At 40.5% G+C, this 9,419-nt stretch overlaps 1 protein-coding gene and 1 non-coding gene across 5 annotated transcripts; both read right to left on the bottom strand.

The window, feature by feature from the left end:
- Nucleotides 1-24: 24 nt before the first annotated feature.
- Nucleotides 25-9,402, bottom strand: plbd1b (phospholipase B domain containing 1b). 4 transcript variants are annotated; one of them, XM_086302903.1, is made up of 11 exons: nt 8,780-9,305; nt 8,044-8,266; nt 7,741-7,824; nt 6,930-7,071; nt 6,696-6,842; nt 6,220-6,364; nt 3,363-3,563; nt 2,475-2,615; nt 2,206-2,391; nt 1,903-2,055; nt 25-900 (listed from the first exon to the last, which is right to left on the bottom strand). In XM_086302903.1, exons 1-11 carry the CDS (start codon nt 8,883-8,885, stop codon nt 803-805), a joined length of 1,626 nt encoding a protein of 541 aa, XP_086159029.1. In that variant the 5' UTR covers nt 8,886-9,305; the 3' UTR covers nt 25-802. The 4 variants fall into 4 exon arrangements, with proteins under 4 accessions (XP_086159029.1, XP_086159027.1, XP_086159031.1 ...); XM_086302901.1 differs by adding an exon at nt 9,312-9,402 and having other exon boundaries at nt 26-900; nt 1,949-2,055; nt 6,696-7,071; nt 8,780-8,922; XM_086302905.1 differs by having other exon boundaries at nt 29-900; nt 1,949-2,055; nt 8,044-8,146.
- Nucleotides 9,047-9,119, bottom strand: trnar-ccu (transfer RNA arginine (anticodon CCU)). The gene has a single exon. It is a non-coding gene; the product is annotated as a tRNA-Arg (tRNA).
- Nucleotides 9,403-9,419: the final 17 nt, after the last annotated feature.

Below are 9,419 nucleotides of genomic sequence, written 5' to 3'. Positions count from 1 at the left end.
GGTACTATACATGGCAGTCAAATGCAATTATCATAACTTCTCTTTTTTGTCAACCAGATCAGAAACGTGAACCTTTTGTGAATATTTTATTTTGAAAATAACATCTTTTCCTTTCATATTTTGCACAAAAACAGTTGTTGTAGTTTTTGCGAATTTTATTTCTGTTTATATAGACAAAATGCACCACAGGTTATAATTTAATTTAGTATAGTTAATATTAATGCAAACTTAGATAATTTTCTTCCACAATGTGCAAACCTGAGTAGATACTGCATAGAATTGAACTCAAAAACAAAAATACTGTAATTATAATAAATATAAAACGAACAGGATTTTCCTGATGGTTTAAATCCAAACGTTTGTGGAAACTTTACACAGAGTGTTAAAATAGCGCAAACAAGCCGACAATCCTTATGCCAGTTCAGAGTACTCTGTCACTAATAGATAGATGCCGTGAAATAAGACCAACACAACACTACATCACAAACACCTCACTGCATCTAGTGGCATCTATTTCAGTATACTTCACTTTGATCATTTGTTGTCTGTTTTTAAAATGGATTATTAAATTATTAATTTAAAAAAACACCAATGTTGGCAAAATAATCAAGTTTTTTACTCTCTGTTTAGCTGCACCAACAGGATTTTCAGTGTTGTGGCGCAGGCTTTGTGAATTTGAACACAGCTACACATGGACGCATGGCATCTTCCAGCTCTGTGCTCTTATGGCTTGTCCAGCATGGGCCTCATGGTGATAAAGGGAAAGTTGTACGTGTGGGGGAGTCCCTGATGAATCGTGAAGTTAAAGGACTGCCATGAAAATGGGTGCAGACCCCCCTGGGTCGTGGGGCCATTTATTGCCTCGGCGACCAGCTGGAGCGCCATCTGGTAGTCCGTCACCTATACCGTGACACAGAAATGAGGAGGGAACAGGAACATGTGAAAGAAAGGTAATTTAATGCTTCTAATCAAATCTTGTTGCTTCATTTGAAATACTGGCTTCAACCACTGCACAATTTAACTTAAACTGAACTGAACAGAAATCTACACATAATTAATGTGAATGAATCTTATTAACTTTGGAGAGTGTTTTCATATTTTGCCAGCAGCAAATATATTTTTTCACTTAATCTAGGAAATATCTAACAGACAGATTAGCAACAGTGTTTGCACACACATTCACAAATGCTAGAGGTGATAACCTGGCCTTTATTCTAATACCACCAGGTGATATGACTAATATCACCTGGTGGTATATCTTGTTTGGGGCATCTATATTTGGACACTAGATTTACATATCGGTTTTATTGTCGCCATATTAGCACTGTGGATCACAGACAGCAGTCTAACAAAAAGATATACTCACTGATTTGTGCAAGGCATCTCGGTTGTTTGTGAGCATATTTGTCCCAGACTGATTAACAAGGTGCAAGGTTTGTAATTCACTGTGATATAAAAATGAATGCTAGCTTTAGCAAGTAAAAAATTATAGGTTTAAAAAAAAAAAAAGGTTCTTACTGGATGAGCTCACTCTGCAGTTTTTTATTACAAACAAATACAGAACAGCTGATGGGCAGATCAAACTGAGAATTTGAGCGCAATGCTCAATTCTGTGGTATCAACTTGTCAATCACAGGTTAGACACGCCCTGAAACACACCCTGATATACTCCCTGTTTTACTCTAACGTAGAGAATCAACATCTTGCTCTATTAAAAACAACACACACCTAGAAATAGTTAAACAAATAACAAAAGGAGTAAAGAGAAAAACTGCAGCTTTAAAAAAAACAGGGAATTTAAAGGGCATGTGACAGCGGTGACTCTTTAACCAAAGGTTATATCGGCAGACAAAAACACAAGCAAAACACATGCTGTACTTTGTATTTTGTTTTTATCCTCACACTGTAACAGAGCTGATTCTGGCCTAATGTGCTGGTGTCCTCTGACCTTAGTGTCGTAGCAGCCCCCTGGCCGTGGCCTCCTTGGTCTCAGGTCGTTGCGGCAGCAGATGGTTTTGCAGGGATGGCCCTTTGAGTAGGGATCTTTCTTGTAGTCTGAAACAGAAGCAGTCTGACGTTTAGTCATGCTGCTTTCACTTTGACGGGAACAAAAATATCCTGGGCTATTTGTGTTTTCTGTGAAGTGCTTTGAGCTCCAGAGCGGACATACAGCGCGAGGAACAATAACTCTGTTGTTTCACCTACTGTTGTATCTCATCATGCGTTTGAGGGAGCTGAGGTCGGACACCTTGGCCTGGTCCCTGCGGAGGATTTTAGCTCGGGGACAGAGATCATAGGAAAAGTCTTCCCCGTATCTTTTCCACATCACACTGTACCCACTCAGGTTGTAGATTTCAGCATGAAATGGTATATTGTATGACGGCCAATAACCTGTTAAATGGAGCACACTGGAGGGGGAGGTCACTCAGAAATCAACAACAGCAGTAATCACACAGATACAGGTGGTTTCTTACCTCTGCGTAACGCCCGAGTCTGATCGGAGTGCTTGACTTTGCCGGGAATCTGCTCTACAACAGTCAGAGCTCCATCCCTGATGCTTTTACTCAGAGAAATCCTGCTCAGGTCCACCACCATGTACTGGCTGTTATATGTGCCTGAAATACAAAGGAAATACAGATCCACTCCTTCCTGTCCCATGGACACTTGGATTTTGTGTGTCAACAAATATTGGAGGGATTTTGTGAGATGTGGTACAACTTTATTTACCTTTACTCACTAAAAGACCAATACTGAAGTAATGTAATCGGTCTAGGTCATGTTGCTGCATGTTAGCTATCCTACTGTAAAATGAAAGCTTACATGTACAGTCTCGCATGCACCTGAGGGATTTGGATCTAGAGAGGGAAGCACATAAACTTTTGGCTTATTAGATACATATTTGCACATGCCATAAAAACCGAAAACATAACCCGATCTGAATGAAATGACATCACGGTCTGCAGGTCACTGCAATAGCTTGGCAGGATGATGAATCTGAGCGCCAATTCTGCTGTTTGTTAAAGAGCTGTCAGTCTCAAGAACACCCTGTCCTGTTTTCTCCTCTGCCCTCCATAGCAACGTGATGTGAAAGATCAAAGCATCCTTCCCAATTAACACACACAAGCATTGTGTAATTGAGAAGAACGATGTGTTTGAGAGACTGCTAAATCTCTATGGACATGTGTCCTGTGAATTTTTGCATTGCCAGCATTACGTCTAAAAGCCAGAAGGCAGGGCAATAACAGCATGCATTAGTGTGAATTAGTGGCTCCATATTACTTACTTACTTACTTTGGCTTACTTTGGTTTTGAATAAAGCCTCAAAACTCAACTTGCCTTAATTGACATCACTGAAATCTCACCTGAGTTGTATCTGGAGAAAACCTGCGCCCACTCCTCTCCGCTGTGCGCCAGACCGTTAGCCAGTCGGACCCTCTGCCAGGCCAGCAGGCTGTGAGGGCTGAGCTGAGAGAACAGAGAGGCATTGAAGACGCCGATGGAGGTCTGAGTCATCAGCAGGCCGCTCCCAAGGAGGTAGAAGTCATCCAGAGACATCAGGAAGCCTGGAGGAGGAGAACACGCAGCAGGTTTCTTTTTGACAGTCAACAAAGGAGTGGGGGAGGGTTGGGGGTCATTTGATAAAGTTGGAGCAAACCAACGGTGTCGTGATTAGATCATCTGCAACTCACAACATGCTTAACTTGTATTTATTAGCAAATGGAATAAGTATCTTTAACTCAACCAGTGATTTCTGATTTTTTAAAGGCATTTTAAGGTTTTTTAAGGTACTACAGTAATATTAATTTGTTATTAAAATATATAAAGTCAAGTGAAACAATCCTGCTTTTTATGATTACTTGTCTTGTTACTTTCATTTATATAGCACATATAAAAAGGGAACAGAGCTTTTAGTTGCTTCTTCACATGTGTGGACCTCTGATTATGTGCTAATGGACTCTGGAAGGAGATGCAGGCTCCTGTTGTGCAATAATAAATATTAATTTGCCAGTTAAGCTGATAAATGAACAGCTCATGTGGGACAGACAGATAAGCAGAGGTTTTGCTGTAAATGCATTTTAAAAATCATTTATCTGTTAATTTATTCTGAGGTCTGTTTATTAAAGTGTGGCTTAATCCAAGGTGATTTTCTCCTATCATGACAATAAAGTAATCTTGCCTTGTCTCAAATGACTGCATGCTTCCTGAAATGATTTGCACACAGCAATAAAAATGATGTTCCCTCAGCATTTAGCTCTGATGAACTGGTGGTGTATTAAAGTATTTATATTTAATGCACCATGTGCATTCTAATATTACTCTCTATCCACTTGATACGTAACTGTATGCTAACATGTTTCCCATTGTGGTCACGTGTTAGTGCTGTGCTCATCACCAACAAATGTGAGCACTTCAATAAAAGCATTATTTTATAGAGTTTGTGTGTGCTCCTATAATGCCACAATTTCTCCCAGTAGTGGATGTCACAGCAAATGTGCAAAGAAACTGCAAAACATCCAAGTGATACATCACAAACTCTACAGGCCTCAGTTACCATGTTAAATATTGACATTAAGCACAGTGCAATTAGCAAAAGACTGAACAAGCAGTCTTTTTTTTGGAAGGATTTCCAAGAAAGAGCCTCTTCTCTCCAAAAAGAACACTGGAGCATGCCTCAATCTGCAAAATTGTAGCTAAATAAGTCACAAAACCTCTGGACCAAGAAGACCACAAGACCGTAGTGTGCAGCGCTACATTTGCTGAAAACCAAACACAGCATATCAGCACAAACACCTCATACCAACTGTCAACACTGCGGTGGAGGGGTGATGACCTGAGACCTTTATGGTCACCGAGTCAAGCAAGAACTCCTCTGTGTGCCAAAGTGTTCTAGAGTCAAACGTGACGACATCTGTCCGATAGCTAAAGTTTGGCTCAAATGGGTTCATGCAACATGTCAACAATCCCATGCACAACAACAAATCTACAACAGAATGGCTAAAAAAAGAAAAGAATGAAAGTTCATAGACCCAGTCAAAGTTCAGACCTCATCCTGACTGAAAGCTGTGGCTGTACCTCAGGAGAACACCCCCAAACCTCAATACACTGAAGAACCTTGTAAAGAACAGTAGATTGAAGTTCCTTCACAGCGACGTGAGAGTCTTTTAAAGTCATAAAGAAAACAATTATTTCAAGTTATTGCTGTTAAAGGTGCTTTTCATGCTGTGAAAACTTTATTTTCATGTGACTTCATAACTTTTGTTAAAGATATGACTATCACGCTCATGAATCGCAAGTACCAGATGTGTTATCAGCATTCCTTTTCCGATTGCGTGTATTATAATTATTTCAAGTTTCATCTTGCCATACTACTTTTATGTAGAGTTACACCAGGTAGAATTACTCTATACTACTTTGTATTCTATACATGAAAAGGAAAAATAATAAGCTCCTCTGAAAAAACACATCCAACTCCTGCACTAGAAGTACAATATTAATATTATTAACAATAGAAGCCAGATGTCTTTGAATATTTCCACCACTGAGACTGCCCAGCACCTCTTCTTGTTCTCATGGTGCCGACCTGCAGTGCATGATAAATCCTCAGTACTGTTAGAGGGGAAGCAGCTTAGGAAGGCCGCAGAGGGCACACATCACCTCTGCTGACCCCATTGTATTTCATCTCTTTGTTTCAATATAGTGAGGTGATATCCTCGGCCTGCTGCTCTCTAAATATAGTGCTTTAAAACCACTTGTGTCCTGATAGGACTGTAGTCCACCAGAGGATTTTTTTATGGCCTGGTCCACTTGACAAATCTTTGGCCACAAAATTTCTCAGTCTCCTCTAACTCTACAGCGAGGGGAGTATAGCTCCGTTCGAGCATGTGCATAAACACACGCGGGATTCAGTGTTTTCTCATTACTGCCTAAGCTGCATGCTTTGCAGGAGAATTGTGTCGAGTAGGAAATGTTCATTGGGGATTTGGGTTAATTCCTAGATGTCAGTGTTCATATTTTCCCTTGTGGATTAAGGATAAGAAGTTCACCTCCCCTCGGAGCTTTTGCAAGAAAGAAGTGAGGTCTGTTCTTTGAAAAACCCTCTTCTTCTGCAAATTGATCTTTTTTTCTCGAGACACATTGATTATTTGAGTATATTTATGCATATAAGTGTGCGGTTGTGCGGCTCTTATACTGTATGTGATATAGTAGGAGTGTGTGTACCAGGGTAGCTGCTGAACGACATCTTTCCAGTGGCTACGTGTGTGTCAGACACCTTGAAGTCCCAGTGTTTATAGATACGCATGGTGGCTGCATAAGTATACCAGCTAGAGTGGCCAACTAGCAGGTTCTCAAAGCCTGGAAGAACCTGAGATACAGAGAAGAGAGAGAGAGAGAAACATCTATATTTTTAAAAGAAACAAGACACAATCAGTGAATCATAAAAGAAAGAGTTTAACGTGGATGCAACTTTATTAAGATACATTAAAGGGGTCTTAAAAAATCCAGTAGCACACATCCATTTGAACTTTGTTCCATAGATTGTTGTACGTGAAAGAGGAAATAAGCCCCTTGCAATGGCCTTTTACACTCATCTAAAAGAAGAAAATCCTGCTCACAGAGGCCAATAAAAGCAGTTAGGTTTGTGTTGAGGTTTTCCCAAGGGCTCCCTCACATGAGCCAAATGAGCTTGGCCTAACCTTTATGAGAGCTGTGCAGTGGCCCATTCCAGGCATCCTGAAAGCGCCGGACCCTGCGGAGGAGTTGGAGCGAGGTGTCAAAGCTGGGACAAGATCCAAGAGGTCACCGACACCATTTAGAAACTGGACCGTGAACGCTGATAGAGGCTGTGCAGGAGGGAAAGAGCAAGTGGCAAGAGATCCATGAAATGACTGTGACAACTCTCTCACAACCACAAACACACACATACACACCTCCCTGTGTTTGCTTTTGGCCCACAGTGCAGCTCCTGCGTGGAGTCCATCCAGCTGAGCCAGGATCAGTCCCATATGCCTCCACAAGGGGTCACTGTTTCTCCTGAGCTTCACCTGCTCTCTGGCCCACTGGTCTTGTTTGCTGGGGTTTATTCAAATTTTAGAATCAACGTTTATCTCTTGATGGTGCAGTTTTACATCACTCTAACAATCAATAGGTGCATAAATATAATTTGTAAATTCTGTATAGACAGTTGACAGTTATGAGGCACTATCATAGAATGTATATAAAAGATGGATGTAGACGTCGGCTGCCTAAAAGAGTCTTGTAAAGTTTTCAGCTAAGCTTTGCTGTCTTGAACCCAGGTGTGGCGGTTAAGGTGTGAATATGACAGAGAACTGACGCATACCACTGCATGCTTTATATTTACACAGCTGTGAATGAGAAAGTATTTGACTTTCATAACAACAACCACATCACCAGAATTTATCAAGTAAGACTTAAGACTGAGCCCATAAACTTAGTGTTTCCTGAGGTCACAGATTAAGTGAGCATTAAGATAATTTCCCTAGACTTCTACACAGTCTTTGTGCCAACAGGAGAGTCACCTCCTGCAGGCTATTAAAAGCAGAGAAGGGCTACACCCATCTTTTATATACACTCTGTGCACAATACTGGTTAATCAAGCCTCTGAAAAAGCATCTTGAAGGCAATGGAAAACAAAGAGAAACGCTTATAAATCTAGTATTAGACATGGGATTACTCTTAGCTTAATCCATGGCTTTGATTTGATATAATTTAACACTGTACCTCAAAAAGTTTTTCAAGGGCTCCAGAACCTTTTCATCCTTGATCAGCTGAGGGTACATGTTGGAGTAATGACTGAACATCTGTCTGCAATGGAAGGAGAATAAGCAGTGAGGGATTAGCCCACATAAAAGCAGTCCACATGTTACAACCAGAGCTAGCAGCTACACCTAATAAGAAATGTAATCAAAGTGTAACGATATATTAACTGAAGTTAATATTGCTGCCACATGATTGGCTCACTTGAAAATTGCATTTATGGTGCTTAGTGTATTTTCATGCTTGCACTTAGCCTGTGCTGCTCACCCAGCAGTGAGGTAACCTTCCAGGTAGCCAGCCAAGAAGAAAGTGGTCTCATCTTCCTGAGTGATTCCTCCATAGCCTGCATTGATCTCCAGGATGCCCCATCCTGAGAGGAGCAGAGTGTCATTGAAGTACCCATAGGCTTCCCCCTCCGTCTCCATCAACCCCTCCTTCAGGATCACACTTTTCTGGGCAGCATCCCAGTGCACAGTGGCCTCTTGGAGCTCTACCATTGTAGAAGGATGGGTTACATGCTTGAGGTTAGATAACACACATTATGTAAGATAATGTCATGACACCGATAGAATAATTACAACAGCTTTCTCATGTGTTGCTATTTTCTGTCAAATTAATATTAATTGCATATTAATATTATAAGAACACTAACACAATGTTGTGTTCGTGTCCTTGCTTGAATATACAAGCATTTTTTTCAACTTACATTTGTTAACATAAGTGTTACAAAAACATTTTAAAAAAGAAAACGTGTTTAAATGCATTTAAATGGCTATGGTATTTCGAGTTACATGTTCAAATAGTGTTACATTTTAAAACTGTTAAATTTAGCCGGGAGAGAACAAAGTAACTGTCCATTAAAGAAAAGCTATGTAAGATATAACCATACGCCTTCTTTTATAGCGGTAAATATATTTATTTTGTGTTTAGCGTTCAGCTAGAGTTATAGGGATATAAAATTGGTTCCCGCCGTGTACAGACACGCCACAGTAAGGTTACTCACGGTAAGTTTGGAGCTTGACGTTCACTCTTCTGAATACATCCGTGGATTTTGTGGATACAGCTAAAGTGCTCAGCAGTACGCAGAGTGCCATTCTGCGTTTTTCCATGTTAGCCGTGGAGGTCTGTGTTCTGCCTGCCTCTCGCCTAGTTAGACACACATATTCTTCAAACGTACCGTATTAGGATTTATATGTGAAGATTTTCTTCTACAGACAACGAAGCACTTAAACTGTGTCTAAGGTGCTTGTTACGATAGCGAAAAGTAGAACACCCCAGATGGGACTCGAACCCACAATCCCTGGCTTAGGAGGCCAGTGCCTTATCCATTAGGCCACTGGGGCCGTGTACAAAGTAAGGCGGGGCCAGTGTATTTTAAGTACAGCCGTAACCTACTGAAATAGTGTTCGTATTATCTTTACTTTTTGTACATTATCATTATCTGCATTGTGCTGTTCATAATAGTCAATTTAATGTATGGAGTTATTTTTTTTAATTATATGAGCTCATCCGAATAAAATATTAAAGCGTCGTACCCCAAAGACGGTAAAAGATCACCATGGTGACGTTCCGTTACACGGGTTGTTCCATTATCATTCAGAAACAGGAAGATCTTATGAAATTCTAACTAGTAGGTATTAAAA

This window comes from Aulonocara sp. 'chitande type north' Nkhata Bay, linkage group LG8, assembly GCF_057382095.1.
Source record: "Aulonocara sp. 'chitande type north' Nkhata Bay isolate Kocher_YH1m ecotype deep benthic linkage group LG8, A_spYH_male_GT1.1, whole genome shotgun sequence".
Classification (NCBI taxonomy): Eukaryota; Metazoa; Chordata; class Actinopteri; order Cichliformes; family Cichlidae; genus Aulonocara; species Aulonocara sp. 'chitande type north' Nkhata Bay.
The sequence above is the reverse complement of the archived record's forward strand: the minus strand, read 5'-3'. Positions and strand labels throughout refer to the sequence as shown.

Excerpts from the sequence above, each read along its gene's own strand:
- plbd1b (XM_086302901.1), bottom strand. The coding sequence starts at position 8,885 with ATGGAAAAACGCAGAATGGCACTCTGCGTACTGCTGAGCACTTTAGCT. Across the intron at positions 7,825-8,043 it reads GAAGGTTACCTCACTGCTGG|ACAGATGTTCAGTCATTACT; the intron begins GTGAGCAGCACA and ends CTTCCATTGCAG. Across the intron at positions 901-1,948 it reads GGGGCTGCTACGACACTAAG|GTGACGGACTACCAGATGGC; the intron begins GTCAGAGGACAC and ends GTCACGGTATAG.